Source organism: Haliaeetus leucocephalus, unplaced genomic scaffold, assembly GCF_000737465.1.
Source record: "Haliaeetus leucocephalus isolate CR32 unplaced genomic scaffold, Haliaeetus_leucocephalus-4.0 Scaffold328, whole genome shotgun sequence".
Classification (NCBI taxonomy): Eukaryota; Metazoa; Chordata; class Aves; order Accipitriformes; family Accipitridae; genus Haliaeetus; species Haliaeetus leucocephalus.
The window spans coordinates 1646947-1665129 of NW_010972764.1; the positions used below are offsets into that span (position 1 = coordinate 1646947).

General features: G+C 42.1%; 1 protein-coding gene across 1 annotated transcript; it reads right to left on the reverse strand.

Annotated features, from left to right (window-relative positions):
- Positions 1-394: 394 nt before the first annotated feature.
- On the reverse strand, positions 395-5707 carry LOC104834260 (carboxymethylenebutenolidase homolog). The gene is made up of 5 exons (XM_010571438.1): positions 5502-5707; positions 4743-4850; positions 2745-2887; positions 2242-2333; positions 395-574 (listed from the first exon to the last, which is right to left on the reverse strand). Exons 1-5 carry the CDS (start codon positions 5705-5707, stop codon positions 395-397), a joined length of 729 nt encoding a protein of 242 aa, XP_010569740.1.
- Positions 5708-18183: the final 12476 nt, after the last annotated feature.

Here is an 18183-nt window from a genome sequence, read left to right on the forward strand (position 1 = left end):
TCTGTATGTAAAACCAGGGTATTTCCATGTTAACACCTATGACCACCAATCATCATACCAAAACAAAGCATGAAGCTACTCAGGTAAAGTCACGATGAAGTCATGCTCGCTAGCAAAGACAAATGGATAAACAGTATCGTTACTATTGATGTCATAATGCAGAAAAATGAAGCAAATACAAAGCAAGATAAATTCAAGCAACTTTTTAATGCCTAATTGTCCTTTAGTCCAGCTTTGATTTCACAATCGTGTAAAAAAATAATTAAGAACTTTAAATTAAAATGTTCCTCTTTCTGTTCGTGACAGTTTTCAAAACCAGATAGTTCTCCCTTCACTGTTTTCTTCTCTCAAATCAAACACTGATATTGAAGCCTAGTATTACTTTATGCTTTTGTCAAATAAACATTTTGAGCCAATCAATCATATCCTTTCTAGCTTCTTCAATATAAGGTTTATCATCAGGTTTCATATCTTCTGGCTTCAGTTGTGCAAACCCATGCACTTGTCCAGGATAAACTTTAATTTTATATGCAACTTTACAGTACTGTTTCAACTTCTCCTCCAATAAGGTGATCTGTAAAAGAAAGAGTTTTTCCATTATGTTATGGGTTTTTTCTATTACATTTGCCAAACTTGCTCTTTCTCCTATCTCTACACCTTTGTCTTTTCTCCACTGTCACACTTGAAGCAGGTTCTGTGGCTCAAGAGATGAGAAAACCCCTCTTTGGAATATAAGACTGAAACATTTTCTAAAAGTATGGGTGAGTCTAAGAACCTCAACATTTACTGCAAAGATGGTTTGGTAAATCTTATTGCCATAAAGGAACAGGTCCATTTCTATTCAGAGACGTAGGCTTGTAACCGAATTTTAAGCTCTGATCTTGAGATAACATATTCCGTAAACCTCAGTGACTCTCAGTCCAAAATATTTTGATAAGCTTAGTAACAGAGTTTAAGAAAACAGAGGGGTTTTTTTAGTTTACTGTATAACAAAAAGACACTGCTCCTGCACAATCTTTTGGTGATAGGTACACACATGCTTGCACCCAGAGAGTACTAACCATATGATTACATACAAGTGTAGACACATTTTTGTGCACATTTCCATTAAAAAGTCAGAAAATGGGAGGATGAACACTTATTTTGCCCCTGCAAGCTCAATTCTACCCATCGTGCTGATTAGAGTCAGTATTGTAATTTATTTCATGTTCCCCCCCCCCCCCCCCCGAGCTCTTTAATGCTCAGTGCAGAAAACAATGTATTTGAGGATTTGGGTTTTTTTTAATGCAAGAATTTTTCTTACACAGTCTGAACAGGTAGCTCAGAAAGAAAGCTTCAGGACAAAAAGGTATAGTTTCAGTGTGTAACACATGATGGAAAAAAAATGTATTTATGAAAATTGTGCTCCTGGGAAAAAGACACTTTCACCATAAAAAGGGGACAGGGAGTGAAGGATTTGTTTTCCTGTGCAGAAGAGACACATATTTGAGGTACAGATCAACATACTGAATTACAGTTCAAAGTAAATACCATCTGGCTTCTGCATTCCCAGAGCACGCTGCCAGTTCCCCAGTTAGACCCTACTCCTTCACAACCGACTGTGCTAGAGGTGGTATGCTATCCTTGTCACTGAGGAGAAAGAATTTATGCACAGAAGAGGGCACCAGTTTCCTACCCAGATATATTTATCCAACCTCTCAGATAGACTTACAACAGGGGTTATATCAGAACATAGCTAGCAGCCAGGAGTCAAGAGTGTCCACAAGCTGTCATCATCTCAGTTAAAATTCACGCCCACTCTTCTGACACAATTAATTTTGTCATCTCATACCAAAATCAGTCATTGGTCCACATCATCAGAAAGTTCAGTTACTAAGCTGAAATTACTTTTTTTCCATTCAGTGTCCAAATTTTCAATGGTTTAACTACCTGTTCTCTCATCCATAGCATTAGTATCCCAGTTTTTGAGATGTTTGACTCATACCAGTTGGATGTCCCTGCCCAATTTCACACTCTGCTTGTCCAGCCACTCAGAGACCAACAACTGCTCTTTACTGCATTTCTTACCTCAAAAAAGAAGCTTTGAATAACCTAAGCAAGGTATGGGAGAAACTGAAATATAAGCAAAACAATCCAGCCTGTCTGATTTTTCTTATCTGAAAATGGTTTCTAACAAGCTAGGATTTCTGTGTGGGATGAAAGAACTATGGGAAAAGAAGAATTTCCAATAAAACAGCTTACCTGGTTGTAAGAAATTGTGTGGTCTTTCTCACCAAAAATGAAAAATGTGGGATTTAGTAAATTGTATCTTTCTTCAGAGTCCCTAATTATTCCTACAATGTTTTTGAGAAACAGTCTGTTAGTGAGGTTAACGTTCTTGCAAGATAAATGGCAAATTAAAAGACAAAATTTCTATTTAGGTTTACTCATTATGTGCATTTTTTAGATCAGGACAGTTTCTATTCGGATGGAGAAAAAAAGCATTTGGAAAATATATTTCCCCACTCTCCAAGCACTAAAAAAGATTAGAAAATTACTGTGCAAACGGAAACATTTTTTTTTCTGGTTCACAGCATTCTTAAATGCTTATACCAATATAGCATATTGCTGAAATAACCATAATTAAAATCTGCAACTCACCTTTGAGTCAAGCATTTACAGAAATTCTTACAAAGCAATAACTAGAGTTACAAACTATGCGTAGTCATGTGAGCCCATGTAAGTTTTCATGTGTTCTACACTACCATAGAGGGACACCCCAGCAGTTAATTGAGGATTTTTCAGCATCAAGTGATGTACTGCCATTCCACCCCAGGAAAACCCAACGATACCAATCTTCTTTGCACCGCATTGTTCCTTTAGATACTTCAAGACAACATCAGCTTCCCTAAGACATATAAACAAAAGTAAACTAAGGAATCTATTGCAGAATCAATACTTGACAATTTAAGTAGTAAATTAAAAGAGATACATGAATTTTTCTGCATCTACACCCCCAATCATTTAAAACAGAGAATACTTAAAAAACACATTTCAGCCCAGAGCAGTGGCTTCTATTCTTAAATGGGAGTTAACAACCCTGGTCCTAGTTTAGGAAAGTACAGGTGTAGGTACTTAAATACTTACCTGAAGAGTGACCTGCTCCTTTGTTTTCAAAAGAAGCAAATTTTTAATTGAATCACTTTGTCTAGGACAGGACAACTAAAGACAAGACATATCTGCAAGTAGAACAACATCTTGCATTATGGATTGTAGGAATAGATAAGCTTCACTGTGCTATCTCTCCAGAGTCTACCTATTTAGATAAAGATTTATCTTGAGTATGTCATTCCTGTTGCATGAGTTAATATTAAAATATCCTACCAAGCCCACATGCAATAATACTATACTAGTAGCAATTACTCAAAATTAAACCATCAGTAACTATAATGTTTAAAAAACCAGGTATTGCATAAGGTATAATGCAAAAAATATGCAAATTGGTTTTAATGTAGGCCAGAGCAGGTAATTTTTTTTTTAATTGCTAACTCCTTAGGTCTCAATAGTTTTATCTTTTTTATTATCTACCAAGTTTAAAATTAATTTTAAATGCAGACTGCATATACTAATAACTATATTTTGAAATATTATGCACATTAGTACAGTCGTCACAGGTTTGCTTAGGCTGACAAAAAAGCAGTACGAGAGTGACACAATCAGGAGATTGTCTCCTAGGCCTGTAGCGTGTGCGCTGTGAATGGATGAGCTCTCTCAGATTTGATTTGTTTGGAAGGGTATTAAGTCATGGGTGTGTTTCATTCTTTGTGCTCTGAAAGAGCGATGGATCTGACCTTGAGGGCAGCTACAAGCCAACCCCCAAAAGATAGCACAGGCATGTCCTTGAGTGCTTAATTGTTTAAGACAGTGCCCACATATCTGCTCACTCTTTGGAGTAGGATTTTTTACAGGTGTGTTAGTCATTTGTCTTTTCAAAAAATTCAGTCACAGCTTCTGCAACTATATGGTCAAAAGCTTTGCTGAGAGATGTTGAAGTTAGCCTGTGACCACTGGGATCTCTTGAAAGGTTCAGAAGAATATTTGTGGCTTACAAGACGATAGCTGAGTAATAGGGTGTCACTGCCTCACTATCATCTTCTGAAGTTTTAGGCTGTGGTGATAGATGCTGAAGAAACAGCCTCCCATAATTCAGGGAAACCTTGTTACAGGCGCTGCTGGGCTCTACAGATAGTGGGCCCTCTATTTCACATTGAGAAAAACAGTATCGTTGATCAGATATATCTTAGGTTTTGGGCAGTCTTGCAAAGCTTGATCTGGTGCTGCTCAGGAGAATATCATCTGCACCTATCATTATCTACAAGGCAGAAAGCAAGATGGGCAAGTGACACCTGGCAGATAACATGAGCAGTTGTGGAGGAGTTTTCCTCCTTATCTTGAGGAACTGGAGGCAGAGTCAGCACTTGTGGGTGAGAGTGCTGAGTATTTTATAGCCTGCGAAACACTGGCTATGAGCCTCTGCAGTCAGTATGATATAGTTAGAAGAGGGGCCAGGAAAACAAGATGGAGACAATAAGCAGAGGGCTGGATGGAGCAGATGGTCCTTTCCAAATCCCAGCCAAGATAGTGCCCAGAACCACAGCAGAACCTCCCAGAATAAGCAATTGTGTGCCACCTTTAACATTTCATATAAATTCCTCTCATTTGCTAGACGGTCTTTAAAGTTCAAGTACAAAAATGCGTCTTACTTGTCTACTTTCATAGGATCATGATCTTTCATCCAGTCAGCAAAGTCAGCCCAGTGATCAGTAGTTTTCCAGGGGTCTGTTCCCTTGAAGAAGTCTGGGCAGATGGTTCTGTGTGAGACATGGAATCAAGTCAACTTTCACATCCAGGTGGGGAGAATCTGTGAATGTCTAAATGGCTCCTAATGATTTGTCTACTCCAGAGTACACATCTACATGGTTACTACCTGAATCATATTCTACTTATCCTGTTCTGGCAATCAGCAGAGCTAAAAGTGTATGTCTTTCTATGAAAAAAAAAAATACAACCCACAAATAAACTCTCATTATTTCCTTAGACATACTTAATACAAAAGTAAAGGGATTAAGCAGCCCTCCTGATTCTATGTAAACACATATATATCTCTTCGCTAGTAAAATCTAAAGCAACTGTTCAAAAGGTTTGGTTCTGAAAAGCTTATACAACTTAAAGATACATACCAACATTTATCTTTTAATCACCCACACTGCCACGTAAGCACAAACACTGGCACTTTGTGACTCTCCTTGTGGCCTTGTGCTCAGGTAGCCATTTTTCATGGGTCAATTTTAGTGGCTTTGATGGCCTCATGGACACATTTTGTCCCTTTGCGTTTTTACTTGCTTAGAGCGAAATGGTATAGTTGCCCTATGTGTATGGGAAACACCATACGGCGTGCTTAGCTTTGGGCCTCGTGATCTATCAATGCATTTAAGAGGAAGATATGAAAGACAGTCGCTTACATGTATCCATGACCTGCAATCAAATCGACTATGTATCTAATGTCTGGGAACAGCCATCCAAATATGTCATGAATCACAATCACAGCTTTGTCTGTGAAAAAAGATGGTCTACAAACATATGCATTGATGTGCTCAATTTGTACTTCATGTCCAAGGCATCCATAAGGAGATCTTTCTCCAGTACCATATAGAAAAGGATCAGCCATTTGGAAACCTAAAAAAAAAAGAAAAAAAAAAGAGAGCAAGGAAGTCAACACAATTTGTTAACACAAATTATTAAGGGCAAATAAAGGCAAATACAATATGCAGAAAGTAGTTTGATAACTTCTGTAAGTAACATTGACATCCTTGTCTGAAAGGAGAAAGTAGAAAAAAAGCAAAAGCAATGTTCCAGTGCCGAATGTCTCTTAGTCAGTTATGTGTCACTAAGCCGAGAATGAAGAGAAATACCAAACGCAAAGTTATAAAATTACAGACAACCTGCACATGTAGGTCCTGACTCTTACATTTGTTTTGGTCCCGTGCCACTCTGTCAGCATTGGTGTGAAGCAGTATGGCTTAAAGATGTCACTCTCTCCCCAGGTGTGGGGCCGTTATGCATGTCTTCATGGGGAATCCCGTGCTGGTTTCTCTGAATTAGGTGATGGGTGAGGACCACAGCACTCAACTGTTACAGAAAAGTACAGTGTTCAGTGCTTCTCTCAGTGCTGGCGCCTGCGAACTAACCTGCGATTTCAGTAGCAGCACGACAGCTGTTCTGGGAGCCCATGTATAGGGCACAATCAGTGAAGGACTGCAGTACAGATTTGTAAATTAAGATTCCAATGCCTTGGGCCCTTATGCCCTGGAAAGGGATTGCAAGAAAACAAGCAGATATGCAAATCTCATTCAAAATATGTGAGAGTACTTGGTTTTGTCCCATCTCCAAAAATAGCAATTACAGACAACGTAGCTCCGCTAGGGAGATTGAAGTCAAAAGTTGTTCTGACTTCCTGTGTCAGGAGCTTGGAATGGACTCTGTGCAAAAAGTAGAACGTGATCCTGTAATTAAAAGTAGTGTTATAATGCATCTATACTAGGAATCCAATTAAGACTGCAGGGGCAGTGTTAATAGTAGCATTTCCTTGTCATCTGCTGACTTTGAAACTGTCCTTGGGGATGCAGTACACACACCTGCGTATACATTATGACTGTCTCTGCTTCATCATTTCTACATCAGACTATTACTTCTGTTTGAGTTGTAACACATACTTCAGAAAGCTGTTTAGTCATCATGGAAGAATGGCAAATTCTGGTAAAAATGTATACCTTCCTCAGCTCTCCATTAGCCACAGCAGTGGAGAACTGAGTAATGGGAAATCTCACCGGGGCAACATGGACACATTTGGAACCATGGTGCAGTCAGACTGAAGAACAGAGAGTCGATGCCGCAGAGACTTACCACTTGCTTGTGCCTACACAGCACTTCCCAGCTTGCGTGATTAACACAGGCTCAATAAGAGCATCCAAATTTTATATGCATTTAGACTGCCTTATACCCAAGATAATCAGCCTTCCCGATGTACAGCGCAGACACTGTTCTTCCTCATCCCAACCCTGGGGCTGCTGTCACCAGATCTGGCAGGGCCAGCACTGAGTTTGAGCAAATATGCTTGGTTAAAACCATAACCCCTGGCTGGTAGAGTGGGGTGTAGAGGTACAGGAACCGGGTGAACATAGCTTTACTGCTAGAATCAAGCTGCTTCAGAAATAGCCATGAGGTGGATGATCTCACATCGTTAGTAATCCCCTGTGCTGATAACTGAGAGCTGATTACATTTGTTAATTGTTCTCCCACCTTTCTCAACATCTGAATGTCAGGGTTGGTACTAGGAAGCATAAAGTAGCCTGATCTTCAGGACTAAAACCTCCGTTGCTTTGCCATCGTATGAAAGTGGAAGTTGTAACACACATGGGAGAGTATCTCTTAGTTTAAGCTCCCCAAAATAGGCCTGAAAATGCTTGAGAGATGTCTGTTCATGCAAAAGTGCTCCCTACCTCTTTTTTTTTAGCCTAAGATGAATGAGCTTGTTGAAGTGCAAGAGACTGCCTGGAGAACTCACAGGCACTCCCAAAGACAGCTAACACTACTGGCTTCTGAGATGGCAGCCACGATCTTACTCCACTAACGTCTTTTGTTCGGAAGGGCACAACCTATGGTGTCCCCTTCAAGGAAGCAGTGTTTAGGAGGCATTAAGTTTTGCAATAGTTGTGAAACAACGTACTCCTTATCTGTTGGTTGCTCCCCAGAAATCGTTTCTTTAGCCTATCTTGATTGATGCCTAGCCAGCTGGCTCTCCTCCAGGCACCAGGCTGCGGAGAACCTTAGTAATCGGCAGCCACACCTGAACTGCTTAGAAGTCTTTGATGGGATCCTGTTCAGTCAGAAGCTTTATTTGTTCCCACCCGCTTTGTCCCACGCAACACGGTGTGGCGAAGCAACAAGCCAGGATATTTCCTACCTGTCCTGTCTCACCTCATTCCCTCTTCCCACCAGTTTCAGCCATTACACTTTTCCTTTTCCTGCTTTCCCTGTGGCACGGTTCCAAGCAGGCAGCATCTTGCCTTTATGCCCCGCTCCTCATCGCTAAGCTCCAGCACAGAGGAGATGCGGAGCCTGGTGGGAAGCTACGAACAGGGGAAAAACTGACTGCTGCGAACAGGGAAAAAAGACTCATATCCATGAGTCTGCTGTTATCCTTCTGCTCGTTAAGAGAAGGCCTTCTTATAGTTTCTCCTCCTCACCAGTGGTCCTGCTCTTCCTTGGGTGTCTTGACACCACTCAGCTTTTGTGCAAGTAACATAAAAACTGAGGAGAATTATTTACTATTATCACAAGGCAAAGGTGGGCTCCCTTGGGTGGTCGGACAGACGCAAACAACTACATTTTTAGGGAGCAACAAATCACATGGTTAAATCCTGCTGAGTCTTAAGTTTTCAATAGGAAAAAACAAGCCCCTATTGGAAGGTGAGGCTGAAAATCTTTAAAAAACAATCAGATAAAAACAGGGGCAAAGATAGTCCTAAGGATAATCCCCACTTCTCAGAAAGTGAGTGTGAGCACGTGATCTCAAAGTGTTGTGCTGTTTGGCAGGACCTTGAACTAGTGATGCCAAGATGTGACATCTCTGCCCTTTTCCTGGGTCCAGTGATAACATTTTAAATGTCAGCAGTAATTTATTTCAATCGTAAGTGCTCCAATGGACGAAACAAGGATAAGAATGGGAATTTATTACCATAAGGGAAAAAGAAATTATTATGGTCCTTTAATGTGGTCTTGCTACTGATGGACATAAAATGGTTACCAGTGTCTTCAGAACTGTTGCTGTGCCACAGCTTGCAGCAAGGACTCAAAATAAAATCCAGTCTTCCCCAAAGTTGGCACCCTTTATCTTCACCTTATCTGCTCCCTAATGCTTGTCTTTGTGCATTTTTTTACTGAAACCAAAATAAAAGTCTCTCTCTAAAGGAGTGGAATTTGCTGAATGTTTCGTGCCTTTTCAAAGAGCTGCATCTAATTGCTTAGCAAATTCAGATTTCTCCCTTTCAGCACAGTTAAAAGTAGTTAGCCTTTCTCTGCTGCCAACTCAGCCTTTGTGGACCAGTTTGCCATCACATACCTGGAGTACAGGATCCTGTTTTATCCCAGCTCGCTGCTTCTGCTCAGTGAGATGCCAGCTAGATTCCTCTAAACACGAAAAGAAGAAAACCCGTTCTGCTGACAGCTTTGCTCCTGCTGCTGCCCATCCAGTTTCCAGGTGCTCTTCAACTCAGACTCAACTGCAGGCTTTGGGACTGGGAGGTGAGGAGGAGAGGCTTAGCACAGGAGTCATCCCAACCGGAACGGGTGGGGACAGATCACGCAGAGCGGCAGGGTGCAGCAGGCTCCATCCACATCAGTTGCCTCTTACTCTACCTTTTATTTATATATTTTTTAAGGAGTTTAGAAAGCAAGATGCACACAAACACTATACTGCACTTTTTTTTTCCTCCCTCTCTCTAAGTATGTGTAATTCCTAACAAAGCAGTATAGAAAAGTTGCAACGAGGCTGCTGAGTCTTATTATCAGCACACTTCAGTCTTCTGGGAAAATTTCCCTTCCAGACCAGTGCACTACAAAGCAAATGATGTGTGTGATGCAGCCATTTAAGACACTGCAGAATCTTTAGCCCTCAGCATTTATAGCTGAGACATTTAGCATCAGTGGTGCATTTGCTGATGCATTGTTAAATTCAGGGATGCATTTTCTTACAGTATATTCATTCACTTTTATTGTCCATCATAAATTTCTTTAATGGAATTAGTGCCGAATTAAGATGAATCTGCCCTAGCAAACTTGCAGCATAAAAATATTATGGAATTCTCCCTAGCACACAGATTAAACACAGCCACACCCACAAGTATTCCCAACAAGTCCAAAAGTGTTCCAGGTTATTTTTGATTAGACTTGCTTTCAACAAGTTAGAAGCATTTAAGTCTGAGCTGGCTGTTATTGATGGTAGCTCGTTGAAATTTTCCATTTCTATTTCCATAACGGCCTTGTATGCAAGGAACATTAGTTTAGCCCTCAGGCTGATGTCTACTATAGCTTTAATTTTTTCTCTGTATGTGCACGTGGTTTGTGTGTGTGTGCATGTTGGGCGGGAGGAATGAGAGAGACAAAAGAGCTCAAAGAAAATTACAATGCCTTTTCAAGTCAGAGACCAATAAAGAAATTTTGATCCTAAATGTATATGACAAAGAAGTGCCACAGTCACTCTGTAGATCCTCAGCAGTACTCTGTGTGGAGTGGCCACTGTGTAAGCTGAGGACTATGTAAAACAGGTGATGGTTGGAATCAGTTCACCGAACTTCAGACATTTACAATGAGGATGTCTACATGTCAGCAAGGTGTCTACACTCCCATAGCTGTCATCGAGATTTAGGGTATGATTCACACTTTATGGGTGTCTTCTCTAAAACTAAATGGATAGTCCCCTAGATGCCACCAACTGTGCTGATCACGGAGTTTAAAGGCAGCCTACCCACCTAGTGCCGGTGTACATTGCTGTGCTGAGTGCATCATCACTCAGGCAAGGCGAGTCCCACCTCTGTGTGCTGCGGGAGCTACACGCAACTCAAAATTAAGGTTTATCATGACCAGACAGAGGGTGTTTGACCTGTCATACCTGTCAGTAGCTTTGCACAGCACAACTGTGTAAGAAACCATTAAAAAGATTGCTTGTGTTGCAAGGGAGGGAGTGGGGAGACTTGACTGAAAAGATCCAGTTTATACTTTGATATTAATGGCACCTTGCTTGAGCTCGTCTAACCCCACCTGGGTGGCCTTGCTGTACTCAGATCCACAAGGCTGAAGTACTACTGCCCTCCTAACCCCAGAACTTGGGTCCGGCCAAGCTGCGGTCCCCTGTGGAACAGACTGGGCCAGCAGAAGCAGACATCTGATCCCACATGTGTCTCATGGCTGTAAGTCCTGTCTTCGTGCCCAGCATCTCTAATTGAGGGTGGTTAGGGGGAAAGGAGACCAAAGGACTCGCTCTGCTGTAATGCAAGCCTTTGCCTACACACTGTGATTATGTTTGACCTGCAAACCCTAAATCATCTAGATCTCCCATACTTGAAGAGACTGTCTCTTTCCCCATGAGATATAATCAGCTCTGTAATGGGCTCAGGATTATGGGGTTCATTGCACACATGCATTTCCTATAGTCTTAAGCAACTTATACATTTATTTTTTTAAGCCAGCTGTGAACATCTCTATTTCTAGGGTTTTCAAAAATAAAAAAAAAGGAAGAAGACGGACAAGGGTTGGAACGAGCACAAGAGATTCACTTGTTCAAACACACAGTGGTCAAATTTCTCCTTTGCCTGAAACACACAGCTGTTTTTTGTTTGGTTTTTTGGTTGGTTTTTTTTTCTGAAAGGTTTGCACCAATACTCTTCCAATTGCTCCCCCTGGTTTTATAGAAATTGGCGTAGAATAATACCCCAAAGTAAATCCTCATGGCTGTTGGCTGCATTTCTAGCTGTATGTTAACATAAGAAACAAGATCCTAGGACATGCAAGGCTGCTGTCCCCAGGCAAAATAGAAAGGTATTCTCTCCCAGACTACTGATAGGTAAAAACCCAGAAAGGCAAGTACTCTGCTGGCATCTAGTGCAGAAATGAAAGAGTCCAATGGAGAGACCAATGGACAGGCTTAAACATGTCCCATTTACTGTCACCTGGTATGGTATTTGGAGTGCTGCTGGTAGCAACAGACTTGTCAGAAAGTTGACATCATTACAAATGTTATATTTATGTTGTGAAAAACCTGTTCGAAGCGCCTGTGACGAGTGATGCTCTGCTTGCAGCCTAGAAGCTGCAGACGAGGCAAGAGGGATGGCGAGGCTTCCCTCTCCTCTTGCACGGGTCCTGCCGGCGATCGCAGCCTTGTTTCGGGGTCACCATGGCTGAGGGTACCTCGTGAGGAACCGGTGGGGACGCTCTCAGGAAGGGTTAGCGGAGAGGCACAGTGGGACGGGGTCCGCACGGCTCAGCTCCGCGGGGCCGGCTGGAACGCCAGTGAGGGCTCTGTACCCAGCACCTGCCCTGAGAGCAAGAGGCATCCTTTGGCACTCGGGTGGCTACAGGAGGGGAGCGTAGCTCGTCCCTCGCACGCAACTTCACTGGAAAGAGAGGGCTTAATTAGCGGGCTTGTAGTTTGGAGCTGGGTTTGCGGCTTTTGTTTCTGTATGTTATTCCGGTTCCTTTCCCTTCGTCCAGTAAAAAGCTGCCTACCTAAACTTATATACTGAGTCATCACCTAGGAGTGAAGAAATATAGTTTTAACAAATCTGATTTCTTTTTCCAGGTTTCTGTCTTCAGTCTCTAGCCAGTGTTTGAATAAGATCCTTGGAAATCAAGCCAGCTCTTGTTATTGCCTGTGAAGGCTCGGCGGGAGGTTTACATGTACCGATACCTTCACTGCCATCAGTGGAAAACTAGTCTCACACTTACAATTTTGTTCTCTACCATTTACCTAGCATTGTACTCTGAAGTATGCGGCTGCCTTTGCCTGGAGCGTTAAAAGAAATCTCCAGGAATCCTCTGATTTGGTTAGCAGTGAGCCATATCCCCACTCTTTCCCATGCTTCCACGCCGTGTGTCTAAGAAGAAAGGCTCCGAAGCCTCTCCTGTGTGGGAGTGACCTTATCTGCTTCATCTGGTGCAGCGCTGGCAGGCATGGCTGCGTTCCCTGCAACGAGCAGAGCACCCGCCACTCCTCACAGGGCACCAGGACCCGCGCCAGGGTGATCGCTGCTTCTTTGCACCTCTCGACATGCTCCCACTCCCCTGTGCTTTTATTTGCTGCTGAAAAATAACAGACCGAATCTGGCATCATCTCTCCCCTTTGGCCATCCCCCCCTTTCCTGACTTTCCACTCCCTCGCTGCTCTCCCATCTTTCTGTCCTTTGCATTCCATCTCTGTAAGTTATTTGAAGCCGCCAGTGTCAATTGGTTTCTGGTTGTCCCTTTTAATATCTCTGTGAGTGTCCCGTTTTTCTTTTGGGTAGGCTAGGGTCAGCTCTCAGAGCATACAGCTCCTCTCCTCCCTCAAATCAAAAGTATGGCTCTGACCACAGGGACAGAAGGATGACCTGCAAAAAAAATGTTTTCAAGACGTATGTTGCTAATTTGCTTGTTGGCATGTAGAACTGGTGGACCCAACAGCTTCTGGGTTTCTGGTTTGGATTAATTTTTACATAAAATACATTGTAAATGTTTAGTCTCAAATTTCCTATTTTTTGCTGAAAGAGCATGTGGGATTTCAGAGGGTGTGTTTTGTGAACTTTATAGGAAAAGGGTGGAGTATAACTTTAATTATGCCAAAGCAATAACAGGAAAACTATTTTAATATTGTGGATGACATGCAAAGAGGCGTATTAAAATTACCTAACACTCTCCAGGTGTTTCTAGGTTATTCAGTAGCTCGTCACTGTATTGAAAAACACTTCTACCAGAATTTCAGTACAAGGCACACAATTCCAAATATTACAAATAATAATGAATATTAATAGCAAGATATAGGGAAAATAATACATTTTGGAGCAATGTCTCAAAAACAGGTACCCAAGATCAGAGGCAGCATCATTGTTGCACTGCACACTATAAATAGAGACATGAGCAAGACAATAGAATTAACATTACATGGATAATTGCATGGAATAAGGGCTTATTTCCTTATCTAAAAACTTGAACATCTATTTTTCACATGACTTAAGAACATGTCTAATTTTTTTTCTTCCCAGATATTTTGTCTTCTTCTCTAAAACTACAAAAATTTGGAATTCAGAAATGACTAAAAAGTATTTTCCATTCAGTTATCCACCCTTCAGACTACTACCTTCAAGGATGAATTCATTCCACATATTTAGTCATTGAAAGCTCAGTTTTGTATGCAGAATTTTCCCCATGAAGTGTTGATTTAAAAATACATATATTTGGTCTGTTTTGTGCCAGGGCACAAGTCCTTTTTTCTTTTTCTTTTTTTTTGCCCCCCTTTTCTTGGTATGAGTTGTCTCCTTAAACAAAACTCATCTAATGCTCATTTTTTATTTCAGGAACTTCCTGGGATTAATCAGCTGCAAGGGGGTCATTTTGTTTGCTTGGAATTGAGGCTGTGTTTGCACTAAGATATAAACACAATTTCATTCTTCAGCACAAGTAAGTTGCCTTGGACAAAAAGCTGCATCTTGTGCCAGTAGAATTTACCCCGCTTTTCAGAAGAGTAACTTTCATGAGTAGAAATCTGGCTGCTCCTCTGTAAACTCCCAGTGTGCACTTGAACAGTTTGATCTGGCTGAGATTTTCCAAGAGATCCTTTTTAAAGCCAAGAGCACCCCCAAATTTCCTCTTACATATGATCCCACATAAGCTATACATCTTCTAGACGAACATGTATGGGTTTTTTCCTAACTGGAAGAAGGGAAAATGCTTGTTTGCTACTGTCACTGATCAATCAACAATTCTGGCAAAAATTACTATACTAAATCAGTGTTTTAAACTCCAAAATTTTAAACAGAGTGCCAGGAAAAAAAAACCTTCTTCCCATGTTTGCTCGACTTTCAAAGTCCTGTTTTGCAAACGTGTCTATGCATTGCTAATCTTGGACTGGATCCAGGCAGCTTTGGACTGTATCCCACAAAGCAATACAGACACCCAAGTGCAACATCAAAGCAGCAAGTTTAAGGGAAGTCAATATAAGAGGTCCTAATTACATTACAAAGTAATTACCACACATAAAACAGTTCAGAGCAATCAAGGTACTTTATTGAATACATTTGCAGAGAGCACCTGTTCTTACCCTTTTTTCTGAAGCGAGATAATGAACTTTGGCCTAGCAGAAAGAAATTACATTTCAGTGTTCTGTGCTGGAGGTGAGTGTACCTACCCTACAGTCCGTGCCAGTTTCACAAAATCAGTTTCTACGAGTCCCTGGGCACATGCTGGCGTAAACACGTAATGGAGGTTCTGGAGAGAAAGGGTCCGGGCAGGGAAGACCCCAGCCCACCCCGTGTGTCTCCTGCCCGGGGCAGGCACGGGCAGACACACGGACAACGTCGTGCATTCCATGTGGAAGGGAACGCTTGGAACGGGGAGCCCAAGGAGACCGCAGCCCCTGCCCACCCTGCCTGGTTCGGAGGGGATGTCTGCTGTGCGAGCCGTCGGGCATCACGATGTCGAAGGGGTTCTCTGCCTCTGCCCACCCGGACAATTAAAACGTTTGCGAGGGCTATTTGTGCCGAAGCAGCTGTGCCAACAAAGAGCGAACTCCCAAGCTCGCTCTTCCACGTGTCGTTTGTGAACTAGCACACTTCAGACGGGAGGTCTCGGCAAGGAGAAAGCACGAGATCAAACAGGACGCTTCAAGGCGTTATCAGATTTGTTCTTCAGGGCTGACGTGAGCACCTCCAGTCCTGACAATTTCCAGCGTCCTGCTTCCTCCTGGTCTGAAACAAATGGACCTCAGTTGCCTGATGGACCCATAGCAACATCTTGGAGAGCTGACAAGTTATGGGCCATGAGGCAAAAAGCTTACGGCCACCTTATTCAGTCGTTCATGAGGTTCCTCTCTAAGGCACTTTGATCTTCCCCCTTTTTTTTTTCCCCAGGAAGCTACAGAGATGATGGCCTGTCCGTACTGGTCCCAGCAGCTGCCGTAAGGCAGGCCCCTTCCAGAGCTGCAGCTCGGACCTCGGGCTAAGCTCACCTCTTCATTACAGCCTGTTCTCCTGGTTCAGGAGGAAAAAACAACCCAAGCCTGAAACCCTTCCCCAGCAAGCTGGAACCAAATCCCCAGCCACCTGCCTCTCTTCAAAGAGACCAGCAGTCTGCACCACAACATATTAGCTTCCCCAGATCCGCCGGCTTGCTTGTAGGTTTGCTTGGGGAGCCGAGATCCATTTTTTCCGAGTGAAATCACTACTTGCTTCTACCAAGCCAGGCCCCAGTGGGTTTCCTTTCCTCTGTGTGCAAACCTTCTTGTAAGCCTAAATACAAGCAACGAACAAGTTCTCCAGGGTGTGGGTGACCTTCTGGCTTGTTATCTGCATAAAGAGGGAGAGGGGAAGAAGGGAAATTAGCCATCTTCTCCACAGAAGGAATTCCTAGTGTGCCATCTCTACCATCAGATACTCTTTCTCATGGGAGAGTGATAGATTGACATTAATGGGATAGCATTTGTCTCAATGTCCATACAAAAAATAAAACCTGGATATAAAGGAGATGATAGGAATAATGCTGTGGGAGGAAGTCTTGGATAGGCTGATCCTGAAAGAAGGGCCCAGGATTTACTATTCAAGACATATGCCCTCAGTGTGGCCTTGAAGATTTACCATAAATATGCGAGGTCAGAGATCCATGTTCAAGCTACTGCTCCACCAGGCTCATTGGCATGGAGACTGCCGTACCCACACGGCTGCTTCTTACCCTCCGTCTTCTCTGGGAGATCCTGCCTTTGTACAGCCACCCGTGTTTTCGTGTGAGCAGGAACCAGAAGCCTGATTCCTCCTGTTCCAGTCAGATACCAGTATACTATTAGCTATTCCAACACTCCCTCTCCGGTTTTAAGCAGAAATCGGTGCCTGCTGCTCATCTCTTCCCCTGCAATTTCTTCAAAAGTGGCACCAAAACTGAATTTTGATCACATGGATTTTTCTGATGGTATGTATTTATCCTAAAAAAAAAATCACAGCCAGCTCATTTCAGTTCCTCAGAGTTAAAACCCATGGTTTAGCCGAGCACAACCATTTCTGTATATTATGCAACTATTGTGATAAGTTCTTTCCTGTGAGTAAAGACATAAATGCCAGTATTTTCAAACTTAAAGCTCTGAGAGTTAAATGAATTCCCAGGGACAACTACATATTATGTGAGTTGAGAGCAAAGAGTGAGCATGGCATGACTCAGAAGAACAGCAATGAAACTGCACATTCCTCAGTGAACTTGTAAATTATGCAAATAGAAAGTCAGAAATTAAACAACAGACTCCTGCCTTGACATTTGTAATTAAGGCTCTTCATTACCACGCAAGATGCTTTTATTATATAGGTTTGTTAAAAGGCCTGCTTTATGTTTCCTGCTTTGATGGGATAAAAAGGTTTTGCAGAGTTTGGGAAACAACTGGTCTCCCTAAATGCAAACTAGATTCTGCATGTTTCACCTGGGTACAGTTCAGAGTAATTTTTGACGTGTTTATGTTCATCTTTCAGGCAGCTGAACTACTGGCAGTCATGTTACTCACTCCTGGAAACCTCCCAGAGAATCTGCAGACTTCAAAGGCTGTTAGGAATTCTTCATATTCTTTAGATATGGTATCTTTTTGAGGAACTCTTCTTTCTGTGATCTCCCAAGAGCAGCTGAAAGCCAACAATTATAACCTCCTTGTCACACTTGTACTAAATGGCTCTCCATTTATCTTAAATACAAATTTTACAAAGAGGAAAATTTTTTTTCTGAATTTGTTTTTTTCTGAAAACAAGAAATATATGGGATTTCCCAGCTTGTTGTCGTCTGATTTAAAAAAAAAAAAATTAACATGACTGAGATGCTGAAGAAGCAGCCAAGCTCAAGCCAAGCTTAGAAGAGCCAAGCCAGTACAGGTCCCAATTCTACAACACACACCACTTTCCCAAGGCCCCACTCACTTTATTCCCTGGGCTCCAGGAGGGACTTTGATTTGTCCATGGAGCACAACACTAAATACATATGGCAATTTTGTAAGTACAATGCATTTAGGATGGACATCCAGGTGAGTGAAAAACGTGCATCTTTCAGCTTCCAAGTTTCCTTAAAATATGGTCTTATTAAATAACTGAAAATGAGTAGGCAAAGAATCTTATTGAGTGTCTGTGATTATATGTGATACTGAAGTGCAGGACATTAATAAATCCCTTTGAGAAATTAACAGAGATTAATATAGTAACTGGAATATAGCAGGTAGGGAAAGTTGAATCAGAAAATACAGGCTCTCGGAAGACTCTTCCTTCTGAAGTGAGGGTAAACTAGACAATCACTTCTAAAGCAGGGACTTTCCCAGATGTTCTCATTTGAAAAGGACAGATTCCAAACAGGCTTGTTCTCAGGAGCTGAACGGGGACA

Excerpts from the sequence above, each read along its gene's own strand:
- LOC104834260 (XM_010571438.1), bottom strand. The coding sequence starts at position 5,707 with ATGGCTGATCCTTTTCTATATGGTACTGGAGAAAGATCTCCTTATGGA. Across the intron at positions 4,851-5,501 it reads ATTGCAGGTCATGGATACAT|AACCATCTGCCCAGACTTCT; the intron begins GTAAGCGACTGT and ends TGTCTCACACAG. Across the intron at positions 2,888-4,742 it reads GATCCTATGAAAGTAGACAA|GGAAGCTGATGTTGTCTTGA; the intron begins GTAAGACGCATT and ends TATATGTCTTAG.